This window comes from Silurus meridionalis, chromosome 2 (assembly GCF_014805685.1).
Source record: "Silurus meridionalis isolate SWU-2019-XX chromosome 2, ASM1480568v1, whole genome shotgun sequence".
Lineage (NCBI taxonomy): Eukaryota > Metazoa > Chordata > Actinopteri > Siluriformes > Siluridae > Silurus > Silurus meridionalis.
The window spans coordinates 3,573,384-3,593,631 of NC_060885.1; the positions used below are offsets into that span (position 1 = coordinate 3,573,384).

General features: G+C 38.2%; 1 protein-coding gene across 1 annotated transcript in view; it reads right to left on the bottom strand.

Annotated features, from left to right (window-relative positions):
* Window positions 1–5,035: 5,035 nt before the first annotated feature.
* The window catches only part of wdr17 (WD repeat domain 17), a 101,267-nt gene continuing 86,054 nt past the window's right edge, over window positions 5,036–20,248 (bottom strand). The window contains 13 exon segments of the mRNA XM_046864609.1: window positions 5,036–5,943; window positions 6,951–7,134; window positions 7,221–7,310; window positions 7,412–7,513; window positions 7,658–7,760; window positions 7,866–8,007; window positions 10,099–10,210; window positions 13,025–13,164; window positions 13,992–14,091; window positions 15,193–15,284; window positions 15,444–15,576; window positions 16,723–16,787; window positions 17,442–17,597. Coding sequence (XP_046720565.1) covers window positions 5,824–5,943; window positions 6,951–7,134; window positions 7,221–7,310; window positions 7,412–7,513; window positions 7,658–7,760; window positions 7,866–8,007; window positions 10,099–10,210; window positions 13,025–13,164; window positions 13,992–14,091; window positions 15,193–15,284; window positions 15,444–15,576; window positions 16,723–16,787; window positions 17,442–17,597 — 1,539 coding nt within the window. The 3' untranslated portion in view covers window positions 5,036–5,823.

Sequence of the window (20,248 nt, forward strand, 5' to 3'; positions counted from 1 at the left end):
TCACTGTTTCTCTCCTCCTGTCTCTGTGTTCTTTTCCTGCCTGTCTCTGTCCCTCTGCACATCCCTTTCTATGTCTCTCTCTGCCTATCTGCCCCTCTACATTTCTATCTGTCTATCTCTTTCTGTCTCCCTACCTGTCTCTATCCCTTTGTCAATTTTTATCTGTCTATCTCCCTTTCTCTGTCCTGCCGTCTTGCTCCCTCTTTTTATGTTTCTTTCCACCCATTTCTCTCTGTCTTTTTCTGCCTTTCTCACTTTTTCCTTCTCTTTTTGCTTTGTCCATCTCTCTCTCTCTCTACCTATCTTCCTCTCCACCTGTATGTTTCTCTGTCTACTTTTCTTTTCTCTCTCTCTGTCTGTTCTTATATCCCTGTATCTGTTTATCTTCCTTTGTCTCTGTCTATCTTTATATTTGATATTTTATCTCTCCTTTTGACTCTATTAGTGGTGTTTTTTGGATTTCTTTTATTTCGTCTCGCAAGTGCATTTATTATCTTCTTGATAAGACAAAAGAATGAATTGCTCGCTCTGTGAATTTGAATATGATGTCTGCAAAAAAACAAACAAAAAAATCTGCATAATTTTGTTCGTGTCAGAATCCACAGTTCCACTTCCCCGTGTCCCACATCTCGTCCACACCATGAGTGACAAAGTTTACAGACACACATCTGTCTCTCATACTCTGTAAAACCTGGTGACATCAGACGCTCGTAGGTGAGCGTCACTTCATTACATGTGAATGTCAGATGATGGAAATGCCAAAGTCTCTTCTCTCATCTCACACGTCTTGATCTGGTGGTGTGTACGAGCTCCCGAGTGTGTGTGTGTGTGTGTGTATATCGTAATCACAGCTGTGCAGTGTTTTACTCAGACGTCAGCACAAAAGACAAATAAACGGGAAAAGAAAATGTACCTTATTTACCATTTGTCATGAATATAATGTATATATTTTATTTTAATAAAATGCACTGATATCACTACATGACTGAGATAGAAAATATATCTATTTTTAATGAACACAAACTGTTACCACAAAGTTGGAGGCACACAATAGTATAGGACGTCTCTTTGGATGTGGAATTAAAATTTCCCTTCACTTGTAGTAGGAGACTCAAATCTGTTCCAGCATGACATGCATGAAGATACGGTTTACACGGGTTGGAGTGGAAGATCTCCTGCTTTAGAGCTCTAAACCCTATTGAACACCTTTGGGATGAATGTGAACGCTGACTGCACCCCAGAACACCTCACCTTCATCACTACCTGCCTTTACTAATGGCTGAATGAATCTCTCCACAAGGACACTGCAAAATCTAGTGGAACATCATCTCAGAAGTGTGAATGGGGAATGAATGTGGAACTGAACTGAAGGTGAGATATTTACACCTATTCCTCAAAAGCTTTGGAAGCATTTCTGAGATCTGGGAAGCAGTTCTCAGACCAAACCTGGAGACTAAGTGAATATTCACGTATATCATGGCGATCATCTTAAAGTCGTCTGAGTTTCAGTTCATAACGAATTATTCAAAACAAACTGCGACAACCTGCTTCAATTTGTTCATTTTCTACCGGATGTGGAAGAGCAAAGTATCGTGAAATCTCCGTAGGTTATGCACAGGAAAAAAATTTAATAGTTCATCGAATTTAATTATCCGGTCCGAGTCATTCGTCCTTTTGTCACGTGACTCCCATAGACACCATGAAGGTGATTAAAGCAATGAAATATTCTGATCTTCCCATCAGGACATGATTAAAATAACGTTTGGTCATGTTTGATTAAAGCTAATGATACATTTTTTTAACATTTTGATTCTTTAGCTTTTGAGAAAAATCATAAAAAAATGCATTAAAAATGACTTGCGCTTTTCCACATGATTAAAAACAATAAATAAAATGTATTCATTAATTAACCAATGAAAATCAATTAATGTATTAATTAAAACAATCTATTAAAGAATGTGTAAAAAAAATAGCTTATGGTCATTGAGCTTAGAAACCACCTCCCAAGATAAATAAGGACATTTATTAATTGATTAATAAATCATAATAATACAAAATAAAAACGCTTATAAAATACACTAAATAAATAAAACCTGGTGGTATTCATATATAAGTACAAGAAAAATTACTTTGTAAAAATTGCTTCATCAAATCATTGTGCTTAAAAAGATCAATAAAATGCACGAAATAAAAAACAAACAAATAAATAAATAAACGCTGCCAATTGTCCACATAACAACACCCTTAAAAATAATTCAATTAAATGAAAAGTGCTTGTGGTCATTGTGTTTTATAGATAAATAAATACATACAAAACAGAAACACCTTCCCAGATGATTAAAAGCAAAAAAAACCCAACATTTTATATCCACATTTGTAATAAGTTTTATGTTTAAGTTAAGCAAAGCCTGAAAAAAAGAAGACAAAAACATGGATGCTTAAATATTTTTTTTTAATAAGAATCTTCATATTTGCATGATGACAAATGCTGCCTCATTTTTTTTATCATCATCCTCCAATAACAACAGTTTCTTTTCTTGTGGTTCTTCCTCATGGTACTTTTTTATAATGCAAAAAAAAAAATTAAAATAAAATCAATATAATGAGAAAACATTGTTCTCTATCATCTGCTTCTACATCTCTCTCTCTCAGTAATACAGAAGTCTAGATGGAGGTTACACCCTGTTCAGCGCTGGGGAATCATCCAACAAAATAAAGAATATATTTACAAATAAATAAATAAATACATGAATAAATACAGTTCACAGTGCAGTTTGTTGAAAAGAATTAAAATGAGTCAAGAAATGAATTTCCCCTCGCACATAATTTATCAATACATATTTTTTTCTTACTAAAAAAGCTAAACTGCATGATACAATCGGATGATGTTGCCTAAAATAGCACACCGTTGCTAATACAGATGTTAGCGTTGTTTGCTAATAATTTAAGGCACACACTATAAACACTAAAAACTAAACATTTTATACACCTTTCTCCCATAAACACCAGCCTCATGTATTTCACACAATCTCATTTCCTACGTAAAAAAAAAAACAACAACCAGCAAGCAGCGACTGTCGGGGTCCAAGCACTTTTTTGTGTGTGTACTTATTGTGTTTATTGTGACATCATACCTCATGAGTTTCATCTGCAAACATCTGCATCGAGTGTTTCAGAAGGTTTAATACTAGAGATGCATTCATGGTCGCAAAAATAAAAAAAAAATAAATACCCGTATGTATTTCCAGATGTAGTCTAAAAATGAACACACAGTCTAACAATTTTTTTTGATGAAAAAATTATAAATTAAAAGAAATAAATACTAAAATATAGTAATGCTAGCTAGATACACTATGTGGACAAAGGTATTAGAACACGACTTTTTCAGCCATATGTGGTTCTTCACCAAACTGTTACCAGTTAGAATCTCACAATTGTGCAGGACTTTGGATGTGGTAGCATGAAATTTGAACTAGGAGACCCCAAATCTCTTCCAGTATGACAATGCCCCTGTGCACAAAGCCAGCTCCATGAAGATGTGGTAGGTCAGTGGTTAAGGCTTTGGGATGTTTAGAAGGTCGGGTTCAAGCCCTGATAATACCGAGCTGCACTTTTGGGCCCTTGAGCAAGGCCCTCAACCCCTGGTGCTTCAGGGGTGCTGTATCAAGTAATGCATCTTTTACAGTGCATCTGGAAAGTATTCAAAGCGGTTTACTTTGTCCACATTTTGTTATTTTACAGCTTTATTTCAAAATGGATTCATTATTTTCCTCAAAATTCTACAAACAAAACCCCATAATGACAACGTGAAAGGAGTTTGTTTAAAATGTATGTATATAAATATTCACAGCCGTTGCCATAACACTCAAAATTAAGCTCACTTGCCTCAATGTTTCTACAACTTGATTAAAGTCAGTTGATTGGACATGATCTGGAGGCATACACCTAAACAATATGAGGTCCTACATTTAACAGTGCATGTCAGAGCACAAACCAAGAAATGAAGTCCAAGGAATTGTCTGTAGACCTCCGAGACAGGATTGTATGGAGGCACAGATCTGGAGAATTGGACAGAAACATTTCTGCAGCATTGAAGGTCCCAATGAGCACAGTGGCCTCCATCATCAGTAAATGGAAGTTTGGAACCACAAGGACTCTTCCTAGAACAAAGCCGCTCGACTAAACTGAGTGATCGGGGGAGAAGAGACTTAGTCAGGGAGGTGCCCAAAAACCCAAGAGAGGAGAACCTTCCAGAACAACAACCTTCCCAGAAGAGTGGAGGTTCTTATAACAGCAAATGGGAACTGAATGTGGACTTTAGTCTATGAGCTGCTTCCATCTGCTTCCTTGGATAAAAAATAAATGTTAGCGAATGAACTTATTAGCAAAATAATTAGCAAAAAATGTGACTCTAAGTGCCTGAACCCCTAATACAAGTACACAGACACGGTCTCTCTAAAACCAAGATCCCTGAAGAGAAAGCAGCATCACAGATCTAACATACAGTGTGCTGTCGGAAACTCACAACATGTTAAAGCCAGGCTTTTCCCCCCTGTTTTAATGGAGAATATCTGGTGAATGCTAGTCAAATGTTGCTTATACATGCTAGGACTCATCTTAGCTGTTATTAATAATTGAGCACAAGTTACAATTCTGTGTGCCTTTTAGGTTTAATACTGCTTTTGAATTATAATTATATTATATTAATATATTTCTGAATTATATTTGATTGTAATATAAAGTTGCAGAGTTTGGACTGGGTTTAGCAGGAAGTCTGTGTGAGATTAGCATCAGGTTGTACCTATGAGCTCGGGTATGCTAATAGTCGTAATGTTTAATGTCATGATTTTATTTTTGATTCAGAACATGCCGTGTCTGTATAAAGTGCAGTTTTTAATATATACACTCTATGGCTAAAAGTTTGTGGACACTTGACCATAAGATTGGTGAAGTTTTGAACATCCCATTCCACATTTACTGACATAATAACCTCCACTTTTCTGGGAAGATTAGTCAGGTATTGATGGAGGTGAGGTGAGGAAGCCTGGGGTACAGTCAGTGTTTACATTCATCCCTCAGAGCTTTATAGCAGGCCACTTAAGATCTTCCACACACTTCCAACTCATGTAAAGCAGATGTTCATGGAGCTGGCTTTTGTGCACAGCAGATGCTGGAACCGGTTTGGGTCTCCTGGTTTCATTTGAATAAAAAATGTCATGCTACCACATTAAAAAAGGTAAAGGGGCTTTATAGTTGTACTTTACAGCACAGTGATATTCTTTCCTCACATATCTCAGTGATGTTAGGAAGCTGGGGTCAAAGTGCAGCCTCCCTACATACCACCTAGGACGTGCCTCAAACATTTGTGTTAAAGAGTAAAGAGCAACATATATCTGGAAAAGCCAGGTGTCCCAATACTTTTTGTCCATATAGTGTATATTTAGATAAAAAATAATATATTAACACGTACAGAAATAAACAAGAAGCAACATATAATAAAATAAAAACGCATGCCACCTCCTCAATGGATACAAGCAGATTCCAAAAAAGGTCCATTAAATAGTCCAGACTAAAAACTGGACCAAAATCCAGTCCTTCAGCTGTGTTCCTGATTCCATCTGAAGTGAAACATGATGGGAAACTACTGATAATGCCATCTCATGCTGGTGAACATATACAGTAAGCATGGAGTCGAGTCTCGTTTCTCTGTCCATGTCCTAAGAATGTGGTCTTTGTCCTGTTTTTTGTTCTCAACTGGACTCTAATACTGTCTCTACTCGTATATGACTATGAGCTAGTATGTGCATGTGACTGTGTGTGTGTTTAGAAGGGATTGAGGCGTATCCCGGTCCCCAGCGGAGAAAAAGGGTTCACCTTGGCCCACATCAACGCATCGTTAAGTGAAATGGACGACTTGCCATCCTCCAGGAAGAAGACAGGACCCTGTCAATCACAGAGAGCGGTTATTTTAGCACGTTAAAATGAAAATTTACCTTTTACGACGCTAAAATTGATTTTTATTTCCATAAATGCGGGTTCTGAATGCTTTATTCCACTTATACTGCAGACAAGATGACAAATCTCTCGATTACCGTAATTTCCGGACTAGTAAACGCACCCAAATATAAGCTGCACCCGCTGAATTTAACAAAGATTTTTATTTTGAACATAAATACCTGTCTATAAGCCGCAGGTGTCTACACTGAAACTAATCAACTTTACACAGGCTTTAATGAAAGACAGTGTCTGTTACACGGCTTGTATCTAAACAGTAGCCTACCAAAAAAGTCATTGTTCACTGTCTTCCTCCTTCCTTTCACAACTATTTCTCTCGAGAGTTTTCCTTTTAGCCTCGTCGTGCGTTTAAAAATCACCATCGGTGAAGCTTTTCTCCCGATGCCGTGCAGCTCAGAACACAGGTGAAGTGTTTTTTCATGCCCGGTTGTTTTCAGCGTGACGAATGATTGGCATTTCCTGTAGACAGTCCGAGTGAGCGGCAGGTCAAACGTCAGAGGAACATCATCCATATTTATGATGTGGTGCGGCCCGATTCAGTGGGAGCGCATCTGATTTAATATAAAGAGTTTCATTGGTTCACCTGAACCCGTTCCGCAATTTCATTGGTCTAATGTTATGGGGGCTCAGTTTTTTGGCTTGAAGTTTGTGAAACCGGGAAAAACCCAGGAAAAATCCATAAATTAGCCGCTTCGTTGTTTAAGCGTAGGAAAAAAGTAGCGGCTTATAGTCCGGAAAATACGGTAAACCCATGTGGAAAAAAAAACATCAGTTATTTTCCAAGCATTGAAAACTCTCATGTTGGAAAATGCTTTGAATTTCATTTAAAAAAATATTATGACAGTTTTTCAGTACACCAGAAAACAGTGTGTGTGTGTGTGTGTGTGTGTATGTGTGTGTGTGTGTGTGTGTGTGTGTGTGTGTGTGTGACTCGCCTGTATTCTTAGCCCAGTAAAGCAGGAGATCTGGACGTCTGAGTGGCTGGGCAAGCTGGATCCTGTGACGTAGTCTGGCCCCTGCAGGCCCTTCATAGGCTCCGCCCTCATTCGTCTCAGGAGGAGTGTGTACTCCGTCATCTGCGCCTCTGTTGGAGGAGTGTATGGAGTCTCCTCTGCTGCCCTGAGTAGGAGACTTGGTCATTAGAAATCTATAGCAAACGTCTAATGCATAGCAAATGTGTGTGTGTGTGTGTGTGTGTGTCTGACTTGTTGAAAGATGCTCTCCAGGCCTCCAGCTCCACTGATAGCTGTTCAATCTGCAGTGGCAAATCGACTTCTCTCCTCTTTAACAATTGACTAAAGGAGAGAAAGACAGAAAGAAATAAGAAAGTCTCTTTTCTCCTCAAGTTGTTGGTAAACACACACACACACACACACACACACACACACTCTCTTACCTTGTGTATTCATACAGTGCAGGGACGATGCTGGAGTACTGCCTTCCTATAGCCAATAACGCTCCAATGTAGCCACAGAGGATGAGCAGCTCATTACGCTCCCTGGGAAAACACACACACACACACACACACACACACACACACACACACACACACACACACACACACAGCGAGTTCATTAGAAAACCTCCTGAGGAAACCCGTTTGATTCGATATTAACAGACTTGTTATCGGTTTTGTACTTACTCACTGCACTTGCTCAGAACCAACCGGTCCGTCCTGATGTAACTCAGCAGGTCCAGGATTGGATAAACCGAGTCCACGGTCCAATCAGGACACCTCAACTGATCTGTAAGATAGAGAAAAAAATATATTAGAAGATAATAACATAGCATTTTTCTTCTTAATAGATGTAATAAAACGCATACACACACACACACACACACACACATACCTTTGATGGACGCGATGCCGACTGGGAGAGCCTTCTCAGGTTCAGGGCTGAGTAGAAGATACTTTACTTCCTGTAAGGTTTCTCCCTGATTGTGAGCCTCCTCGGCCAGATCCTTACACTCCTCCAAACTCGGCAAACCACACTGAAGAAACACAGCACACTCGCTTTCCTTATATGACAAACAGAGCTCAGGGTTGGCCATGATACTGCACCCCTGGAGCACAGAGGGTTAAGGGCCTTGCTCAAAGGCCCAAGAGTGGCAGCGATCAGTAGCCCAGCACCTTAATCCCTGAGCTACCATCCAAGTATAAGTTTCAGTTTGAGGCGTCCTATTGATTCAAATCCATGTTGATTGAAGCTGTTGCTTAAACCAATCAGATTGTGACTTGCGTACTCCTAGCAGGCGTCCAATCATGTCTGCATTTTCATATCATTTGATTGGATGGTCAGAGAGCGCACTAGTCAGGTTTTATATATATATATATATATATATATATATATATATATATATATATATATATATATATATATATATATATATATATACAGGGAGTGCAGAATTATTAGGCAAGTTGTATTTTTGAGGATTAATTTTATTTGAGGATTTAATTTGAACAACAACCATGTTCTCAATGAACACAAAAAACTCATTAATATCAAAGCTGAATATTTTTGGAAGTAGTTTTAGTTTTAGCTATTTTAGGGGATATCTGTGTGTGCAGGTGACTATTACTGTGCATAATTATTAGGCAACAACAAAAACAAATTCATACCCATTTCAATTATTTATTTTTACCAGTGAAACCAATATAACATCTCAACATTCACAAATATACATTTCTGACATTCAAAACCAAACAAAACAAATCAGTGACCAATATAGCCACCTTTCTTTGCAAGGACACTCAAAAGCCTGCCATCCATGGATTCTGTCAGTGTTTTGATCTGTTCACCATCAACATTGCGTGCAGCAGCAACCACAGCCTCCCAGACACTGTTCAGAGGTGTACTGTTTTCCTCCTTGTAAATCGCACATTTGATGATGGACCACAGGTTCTCAATGGGGTTCAGATCAGGTGAACAAGGAGGCCATATCATTAGATTTTCTTCTTTATACCCTTTCTTGCCAGCCACGCTGTGGAGTACTTGGATGTGTGTGATGGAGCATTGTCCTGCATGAAAATCATGTTTTTCTTGAAGGATGCAGACTTCTTCCTGTACCACTGCTTGAAGAAGGTGTCTTCCAGAAACTGGCAGTAGGACTGGGAGTTCAGCTTGACTCCATCCTCAACCCGAAAAGGCCCCACAAGCTCATCTTTGATGATACCAGCCCAAACCAGTACTCCACCTCCACCTTGCTGGCGCCTGAGTCGGACTGGAGCTCTCTGCCCTTTACCAATCCAGCCACGGGCCCATCCATCTGGCCCATCAAGACTCACTCTCATTTCATCAGTCCATAAAACCTTAGAAAATCAGTCTTGAGATATTTCTTGGCCCAGTCTTGACGTTTCAGCTTGTGTGTCTTGTTCAGTGGTGGTCGACTTTCTGCCTTTCTTACCTTGGCCATGTCTCTGAGTATTGCACACCTTGTGCTTTTGGGCACTCCAGTGATGTTGCAGCTCTGAAATATGGCCAAACTGGTGGCAAGTGGCATCTTGGCAGCTGCACGCTTGACTTTTCTCAGTTCACGGGCAGTTATTTTGCGCCTTGGTTTTCCACACGCTTCTTGCGACCCTGTTGACTATTTTGAATGAAACGCTTGATTGTTCGATGATCACGCTCAGAAGCTTGGCTATTTTAAGACTGCTGCATCCTCTGCAATATATCTCACTATTTTTGACTTTTCTGAGCCTGTCAAGTCCTTCTTTGACCCATTTTGCCAAAGGAAAGGAAGTTGCCTAATAATTATGCACACCTGATATAGGGTGTTGATGTCATTAGACCACACCCCTTCTCATTACAGAGATGCACATCACCTAATATGCTTAATTGGTAGTAGGCTTTCCAGCCTATACAGCTTGGAGTAAGACAACATGCATAACGAGGATGATGTGGTCAAAATACTCATTTGCCTAATAATTCTGCACTCCCTGTATATATATATATATATATATATATATATATATATATATATATATATATATATATATATAAATAAAACCATCATCGAATCGAGCTGAAATATTTCTGATCTAATGTACAAATAAACCGTAAATGAGTCACGTGACTGTACCTTGTCGTGCAGGTCGTCTCGTTCGGCCGAGCTGCCTGGGTAAAAGGCACACAGCTTGGCTAAAAGACTTTCATTATCAGGAATCATCTGTAGCAGCCTGACAGCCAAGTCCCTGTTGATGGCACACACACACACACACACACACACACACACACACACAACATGAGAGTAAATACAGAGAGACTGTACACACAAAAACATGTATTTCAGGTTGTGTACATGAAGTTTCTGAGAAACTGTGTTTGTGTGTGTGTATATAAATATATATACTGTGTGTGTGTGTGTGTGTGAGTGTGAGAGAGAGAGTGTTTGTTGCTGTGTCAGAACTTAAAAGACATACATATCAATACGAAGTCAATCCTATAAAATCTATAACTTCATTCATGGAAACTTTTAAGGCAGATATTTTTTCTCTTCTTTCATTGAGAGAACAACGTTAAATGCTGTGGCAGGCCATCAGGGCCTTAATTTCGGACTTGTGTTTTAATATATTTTTGTCCATAAATAAATATTACATTTCTCCCCACAGTCTATTCTCCTCATTTCATAGCGCTTCCTCAGGTGCACTACTTCACTCCCAAATGAAAGTTTACCTATGATTTTCTATCCAATAAGATTTTAGCCGTTACAGCACATATTTCCCTAAGACAACCTGAAACCTGAGCACTGCAGGGTTTTTTTTTAACCAGTCAGCATTTTCACGTCCTTTGATTGGATGGGCCGTGAGCGCACTAGCCCGAGCTTGTAGACGGCATCTGTAGCAAACTGCACAAGCTCAAATATATTTGTGTGGATTTAATAGCCGTTTATTTCATTCCACAATGGCTGATAGAGGAGAAGAAATTGGTTTGGTCACATTGGACATTTACAAGATGGACTTTTCAAGAAAAGGTGGACATCGTGAAGAAAGGTCGAGCAAACAGTTGTCAAGCTTTTTCATGAACCATTTATACTTTTGTGTTTTCTTTCCTGTAGATTTTGCACAAAAACACACAATTTGCCTGAATTTTAAATGTAATGCACAGAAAAAAATGCACATAAGTGCTGGGAAAATCCTGGGGTCATCTATTAGATGATGTATGTGGCAGTGCAGTTGTGGCTACAGTGAAAGGAGAAGTATTGAATTGTGTTTGTTGAGCTTCTCTATTATATTAATGGTTTCTACAGATGTGGTGTCATAATGTTTTAATAATAGTATTAAGAGGTGGATTGATTCAGGCAGGACACCACTGAAGGTCTTGGCGTGAAATGCACGACTCATCACTTGTGGTGTAACAGTAACCTCATCAAGCTTGGACAGATCAGCCTGAATATTTCCCTTCCACAGCACAACACTGAGTGTTTCATCTCTTACACATTTGACTAGAGAAGAGTTCTGAATTCAAGCAAGGATTATTTCACTCTAAAGCAATTAAAAAGCAAATATACACCAACTCGCCTGAAATACTTTCCAAGTAACATTTAATTTTTCAATTATTTTAATTAAAAAGGCACAGTTTATTATGTTTCTTGGTCAGGTTTATTAAAAACCCTTTTTTCAATCTTCATTTTTTTTATTCACATTAAACATTTATAGATATCTACAGAGCTGCTTATGCACATTGTACATTAATACTATAATACAATGTACTATATACACCATATTGCCAAAAGTATTGGGTCATCTGACCTTTTCCTGCTATATGTGGTTCTTCTCCAAACTGGTACCACAAATCTGGAGGCACACAATTGTCTTTGGATGGCGCTATAATAACATTTTGCATTCATTTGAACTTGGAAACCCAAACCTGCTCCAGCATGGTGATGCCCCTGTGCACAAAGTGAGCTCCTTGAAGATCTGGTTTACATGCTTTTGGAGAGGAAGATCTTGCTGCTATAGAGCTCTGATCTCATCCCTACTGAACACCTTTGGGATGAATGAGAATGCTGACTGCACCCCAGGTCTCCTCACCTACATCAGTACCTGCCTTTCATAACACCCTTGTGGCTGATGAACACAAATATCTATAAGTGCAATCTAAAATCTAGTGGAACATCTTCCCAGAAGAGTGGAGGGAATTAGAAGAGGAAATTGGGACTAAATGTGGAATGCAATGCTCAAAAATCACATACTGTACATATGACCAGGTGAGAGAAACCAATAAGGGATTTTCATAAACACCAAATGTAATGATATGAAAGTGATTTTGCATGCAGCAAAATAAAACCCCATACAAACAAACAAACAAAAAACCCCAGAAATGCTTAAAAGTTGCTACCTGTTTCTGACGCATGGAAAGCTGGAAACAGATGGGGATGATAAAACAGAACAGATGAGCCACAACACTAATCACACTGCAGAATCTAATCAGTGATTCTCAAAACCTTCTGCCTACAGGGACAAGTTCCGTAAGTGCTTAATGGGCGGACCATCGATTTGACTGATTTGCGTTAAATTAAATTAAATTAAATTTGCTTTAGCATTTATCATTTTTTACTATGAAATTTATATAGAGAATTTTTTATCCTTATATTTCATACTTTATAATAAGTACATAGTACTTTGTACTTGTTTTTATACTTTGATTATTTTTTAATTATTTATTTATTTATATTTAATATTCTATTTATCTATCTATGTCGTGCTCTGTATAAATGTGTAGGCGACAAATAAAATGTGATTTAATTTGAATAGTATAAAACTGATACATTTTTCAATAGAAATTTAAATTTAGAGTGTGAGGTTCCATCACTCTCCAGAACTCTGTCAGGTCCCTGGATGCTGCATTGAGAACCACTGCTTCAGAACTTCTAGAACAAATTTGTGTCACAATTAACACCATAAAATACCCCCTAAATCTTAAGTTTTTATTACACATAATTTAGATTTTTCTTAGATTCTTGTAAAGAGGTTCGTGTGTGTTGAATAAATGAGGAGAACGTTTACCATGTAGCTGTGGTCATGTATTTCCTGGCCAGAAGTTCCAAGACATAATGAGTAGCTTCTTGTGCTGATTCTTCCAAAACGGTCCCAACACACATCGCCAGCTCCAACTCATTGCCTCTTATCAGATTGGCCATAGCCAACTACACACACACACACACACACACACACACACACACACACACACACACAACAATAAATACATACTGTATATATATTTACATTATATTTATTTGCTGTACATCTATCTATCTATTTGTCTGTCTGTCTGTCTGTCTGCCTGCCTGTCTGTCTGTCTGTCTGTCTGTCTGTCTGTCTGTCTGTCTGTCTGTCTGTCTCTGTCTACATTAATAGCATTTGGACGACGCCTTTATCCACATCGACGTACAAAAGTGCTTTTAAAGTAAAAATGCTGGTTAGTTTTTTGGGAGAGAAAATAGTTGGAAAGTGAGTTTTTTTTTACGTGAATGGGTTTTTTTTCTTAGTCAAAGGAAAAAATGTAGACAGAGACAGACAGACAAACAGACAGACAGACAAAACTATTTCCTGCTTCAGATGATATTTTCTGTCCCTTTTTCTTTAGAACCACAACCTCATGTTCATGAACAACACATTCTCATGATCAGAAGGATTTTAAATGGAAACTATATGAGGACTTTACTGAATATGATAAATGGTACCTCAGTGGATTAGATTTTTGCCTTCTGATCAAAAGGTCATGAGTATAAATCCTATCATATCTCAAAGCTGCTCTTGCTGGGCCCTTAAGCAAGGCCCTTACCCCTTTGCTGCTCAGTTGTATAAATAAGATAATTGTAAATTGTTCTGGATAAAGGCGTCTTCCAAATGCCATAAATGTAACTTCAAATATGTGTACAGTACTGACAAACTTCTGGGATTTGAATGTGGTTCTATATTTGTAATTGTAATTTAAAAAAGTCTCTAAACAGGGAGTAAATATAAATACTACCTCTGTGTTATCTACAGCCAGATGACAGCAGGCTGCCAGAACTGCACATCCCTCCTGAAAATACCATTCAGCAAGTTCCCAACACACCCCATGCAAAAGCCTAGAGAGAGAAAAACAAAGAAGACTTCATTCGTCAAATATCAAATTTAACTCAATCTTACCTGCAAAACTGCTTTACACAAATACATCGGCTGAGAAAGGTTTCTTTCTGATGATGATTCAGAGGTGATGTGGTGAAAGACGATACTAGGAAGAAACCTTGAGAGGAACCAGACTTAGAAGGAAACCCATATTATCTGGGTGACACTGATTCCGTCGGTACAGATTCAACATGCAGTCTATTTTGTTGAATTTATTGAGTAGGGGTTTGCCATGATGTGGCATCCCTGGAGCAGGAAATGTTAATGGCTGAACATTGGGGTTTGAACCACTAGACTTCTGTCAAGATCTTGGTCCACAAAGCAACTATTTAGTAACATTTGAACCAACAACACACCGTATACAATGCTGTGAAATAAGTATTTATTTTGTATATTTGTCAAACTTTAATGATTCAGACCATCAAGCAAATTTTAAACAAAGATAATTACAGTAAATGCAAAATGCAAATTTCATTTTATTGTCCAAACTTGCCTGGCCTTATGTGAAAAAATATTTGCCCCCTAAACCTAATAACTGGGTGTGTGGTGGCAACAACTGCAATCGAGTGTTTGTGGTTACACGGTAATGATTCTTTCACATCACTGTGGAGGAATTTTCTTCGCACTCTTCACTCTTCCACAATGACGGGTTTTCGAGTCTGTTTATGGTCATGCCGCAACATCTGGATCGAATTAAAGTCTGGACTTGCTGGTGTGTTTTGGATCGTTATCCTGCTGCATAACCCAAGTGTGCTCGAGCTAAAGGTTATAAACTGATGGCTGGAAATTCTTCTTGAGAATTTTCTGGTAGAGCACAGAATTCATGGGTTTATACGTCTTTTTGTTTCTCATCTTTTCTTGAAGTTTTGTTTCTATTTAAGTGATTTCTTAAATCAGCTCTGGCAGTAATCAGGTCTGGGTGTGGCGAGTGAAATTTAACTCAGCTTTCCAATAAACATGGTTCAGAAGAGTTAATTCATGATTTAGAAGGGGGGCAAATATTTTTCACAGCACTGTATTATAAAGTAGTTCATTAAAATAACCACTGTGTGTGTACTCGCCCGGTGTAGGTCTCAATGTTGTCGTTGTCTGTGGATGCTGAGTGGTTGATGGAGGAAATCGCGGGTCCGTGAATATTACCTTCACACGCTCCCTGATTACAACATACACACACATAGTTAGCACGATAAACTTGTAAGCAACAAAAAAATGTTTCCCAAACCGTTTATTGCAGTTATTATTATTATTGTGGTATATTTGCTAGATAATGATTTATGTTTGTTTTATTATGGTCATTTTCAGTGAGACTCACCTGTGCCACAATCAGTGCCTCCTTTAACTGCCCTCTGGAGGTGAAGAAACTCACCAGCTTTTTGACGTCACCTGTAGCAATGCAGTATGGGATTACGTCATCATTGCCCTCCTGCATGAGCTGATCTGCTCTCCTACAGCATGGGAAGGGAAATATTCATGTGAAGGAACTTACAACAGAATAAACCGATCTCAGAAGATCGTACTGGGAACTGAGATTGCTCCAGGAGTCATTTTATTCACACCATGTGCTCCAGGGGGGCTGTATCATGGCTGACACTGCGCTCTGACCCCAGCTTTCCAACATCTCTAAAATATGCAGAATATAACAATTTTATCGTGGGATCAATAAAGTATTTTAAAACAAAATATTACAAAAATAATAAAATTTATTCTAAGGATTCTGGAACTGTAGTTTTGAGTTTCCACCACTAGAGGCAATATTTGTGTTTCCTAGTTTTTAGTGACTGGTTTATTTATGCTTAACCCAACAAATGGCATCTTATGTGAATAAGGTTGTTGATTTTGCTATTGCTATAATTTTTTTTTTTTGTGCCTTAATAATCTTTTTTTGTGGAAATTTTCTACCTAGTTGATTAATTGATTATTGATTAATGTTTGGCTTATTTATTTGATAAACGTCAGAAATAAGCCTTTGTGTCTACTTTTCCTCCTTAGCCTTCATTTCAATTTTCACTAAACTCATCAAGACCAAGATTTTAAGTTCTGGCCCTGAAAAAAATTATGTGTAAATTTTAGAAGGCATGACCTTATATTCCTGTATTACTATAGAAGATAGCTAGACGTAACATTACGTCATTGGCCCCACCCATTAAGAAAACGAAAATGAACACGGGTGTGTGACGTATCAATACGCTCGGCTCACCGAGGATTATCATGTCTCGTGGTTTTGCATCATCAACCACCAGTTACATTTTATTCATGAAATGTTTGTTGTATCTTCATGTGTTAGTATAGAGGATAACTATAGCGTATTAAATTTCCATATGCTACACACTGTATAACATGGCTTTCTGTGTAATTAGACTATAATTGTTAGTTTAATTTAAAAAATGAAATAAAGAAAAAACTGTGTTTTATTCTTCCACTTTTTTTTTCAGGGGTCAATACATTTCCTTTAGAAATCAACAGATTTTTATTTAAACAATGATTCAATAAAAGCTCTAAAAATATTCTACTCTCATGTCTCATATGGGGTTCAAAATATTAGTTGGTCTTTTTGAATTTGATCGGAGTGAATTTGTGCTTGTGGTACACACCTTTGCATTAGTTTCTTCCAGTATTTCATGGAGACACCCGGAGCCACGGACAACGCCTTCTCCCACTGCACAAAAACAAGACATGCAAATGATTTTTAGATGCTTGAAGTCAAAAAGAGAGAAATGCATTTTAACCGTAACATAATATACACTTTATAGACAGAATTATTGGGGCACCTGTTTTTTTTTTAGCCATATGTGGTTCTTCCTCAAAGTCTTAGTACAACGTTTGAGGCACACAATTGTATAGGACGTCTTTAGCATTACATTTTCCCTACATTTGAACTCGAAGAGCCAAATCTGTTTCAGCATGACAATTCAAAAGCAAACTGCATGAAGATCTGCTGAGTCGAGATTGAAAGTAAAGATTTTTGCTGAGAAATCCGAGTCAGGCTGTGACCTGACAACATTTCGTAACTTCAGCTACATTTATGCTGTTAAAGATATTTATTTAAATAGACAAAATGATGGCTTTAGAGCAGGGGTGTACAATCTTTTCCACAAAGGGCCAGTGTGGGTGCAGGTTTCCATTCCAACCAATCAAGGACGTCACCTGATAGTCATTGAAAACGAAAATCATTGGATTTAAACAGAATGGTGTTGGACTTGCTCGGTTGGAATGGAAGCCTGCACCCACTGCACCCATTGTGGAAAAGATTGGACACCCTGCTTTAGAGCTTTCAAGCCGGATAAAGAGAATCTACGAAAGCAGAATTGACCTCTCCCAGCTCCACCATGAGTTCACAGTATCTCTGGATCTGTCCCAATCTCAGGTGGATTTCTGCTGCAGCCTTCAGTCTCTCCTCCTTACTGGGTGCTCCAATTCCTCCGCCAAACTTTGACATCTTCACTATGGTCAGCTCCTGGGCCTCCGACTGCAGGAGAAATGAGAACGAATAGAAACTATTAATAATGGAATATTCAAGATATTAATATAGGAAGAGTAACCAGCCTTTTATACCATGGCATTATACCGCCAAGCCTTCATAAATCTTCTTGTACTTTACCCATCAAACACTTCCTGTTTATTAAGTCAATAAACTTTAATTGTCATTTCTATGTACAGCCATATAAAGGTGACGCAGTACACAGTGACCGGGCATCAATCAATTAATCATTCAATCAACCAACCAGCCAACCAACCAATCAATCAATCAATCAATCAATCAATCAATCAATCAATCAATCAATCAATCAACCAACCAATCAATCAATCAATCAATAAAGCAATCAATAAGTAAATCAATCAATTAATTGATAAAACAATCAATAAGTAAATCAATCAATCAATCAATCAATCAATCAATCAATCAATCAACCAACAGACCAAACAATCAATTAATCAATCAACCAATCAATCAATAAACCAATAATAATCAAATCAATCAATCAATCAAATAATCATTTAATCAATTGATCCATTAACTAATAAATCAACAAATCAACAAATTAATCAATCAATCAATCAATCAATCAATCAATCAATCAATCAATTAATCAATCAGCTAAGTTGTACCATCATGAGTTACACCATAACGGTATACATGGAGCAAGCAGGCTACGTGAGAAAGGTCATATTCAGGTAATGCATTCACAAAGAGTGAAAAAAAAAGAGGAAAAAGGGAGAAAAAGAGAGGCGATTGTTTAGAGGTGAAGGTGTTAGACTTGGCTCAGAAGTTCAAATCCCAAGCACACCAAGCTGCCATTCCTGGGCCCCTGAGCAAGGCCCCTAACCCCATAACTGCTCAGTTGTATGAATGGGATAAATTTAAGTTGCTCTGGATAAGTGGTGTCCGGCAAATGCCATAAATGTAAACCAAGAGTGAATCATTTATGAAGAGTAAATCTCAAATCCAAACACTGCCAAATTAACCACTAGAGGCAAACAAAAGTGGTAAACAAACACCTTTAATAAATGTACATAACACGGTTGTATATAATGTACCAGATTATGTAGAGTAAACTATAATTTAGCACATCAAATTGAATCAGAATCTTTAGTGTTGAGGAGTGAAAAAAAAAGAAATAATACGGGGAAAAAGGTAAGAAAAAAAAATTCACCATAGGAAAAAAATCCCAGGACTTTTGCATGAACTATGATGTATCATTTTGGGGAAATAACAGGGAATGTCCCGGAGTAACCCTGGAATAGAGACGCCTACTTTAGTAGCATTCAGTTTCTGTTTCCTGAGAAGCAAACAGCTGCTATGAGGAACCAGAAAGGTCGTCGAAAATCCACAACTTCTGTCTACCTTCTGTCTGGGATTTTCTTTTTTATTAAAAAATATGCTGTATATAGTAAAGATATACTATAGTTCCAAAAGTATTGGGACACCTGGTCATAAGTACGGTATGTGATTTCTGAGCATTGCATTCCACATTCAGTCCCAATTTCCTCTTAGGATTCCCTCCACTCTTCTGGGAAGATGTTCCACTAGATTTTGGCATGTATTTATGGATGTTTGTGTTCATCAACCACAAGGATGTTAGTAAAGGCAGGTACTGATGTAGGTGAGGAGACCTGGGGTGCAGTCAGCGTTGACATTCATCCCAAAGGTGTTCAGTAGAAAAGAGATCAGAGCTCTATAGCAGCAAGATCTTCCTCTCCAAAGCATTTAAACCAGATCTTCAAGGATCTCACTTTGTGCACAGGGGAACAGGTTCTGGTTTCCAAGTTCAAGTGAATGCGAAATGTGATTAGAGAGCATCTAAGGAGAACCACATAACGCAGGAATGGTCATACTTTTGGAAATATTGTGTATCTCTTTTTTAATCTAAAGTGAACATTTGTGGAAGGAGCCTCAAAAACTTTGGAGGTTAAGATCCAAAATCTATGAGAGATAAAGTTTATACTTTCTCTGCAACATGGCGAGCTCTGTTTTTTTTTTTTCCTTTCTCCAGGAAAAATAATCTTTTAGGGATTGACTGCCATAACATGAAGTTACTGGTTCATCATCAGTCAACATTATTAATTATAAGTAAAAACGATGATCACAGCATAGATTATTTTTATTTTTTCTTAATGTACGTAATAATTTTCATTACATAATCAAACAATGCTTTTCACTCATTGAAAGTTTTCTTCTGTTTGCGCATCGGTCTCTGCTGCTTTCACTGCACGCGCAACTGCACGCGCAGACGCGCAAACGGCTCTCCTGAGATCACCTTCATACCTTCACGTGTCATATTTATTTTATTATGTGAAAAGGCTTCGCGCTCCGGCTGGACGCATCTTCCGCCAGCTGGCGACCCCTGGTGTAGTGTTCAAGTCAAGTCAAGTTTATTTCTATAGCGCTTTTCACAACAGACATTGTCTCAAAGCAGCTCTACAGAAATCAACAGTCGAGGTGAACGGTGTGCATTTATCCCTGATGAGCAGCCGCGGCGACTGTTGGCAGTGTTGGCAGTGTTGGTGTAGTGTTTCTGTCTCTGAGCGACTCCGCCCACTCTGTTAACTCCGCCCACTGTTAGTTCAGGTCGGTTCAGTTTCTGTTTCCTGACAAGTGAATATAAGCAGTGAAGAATT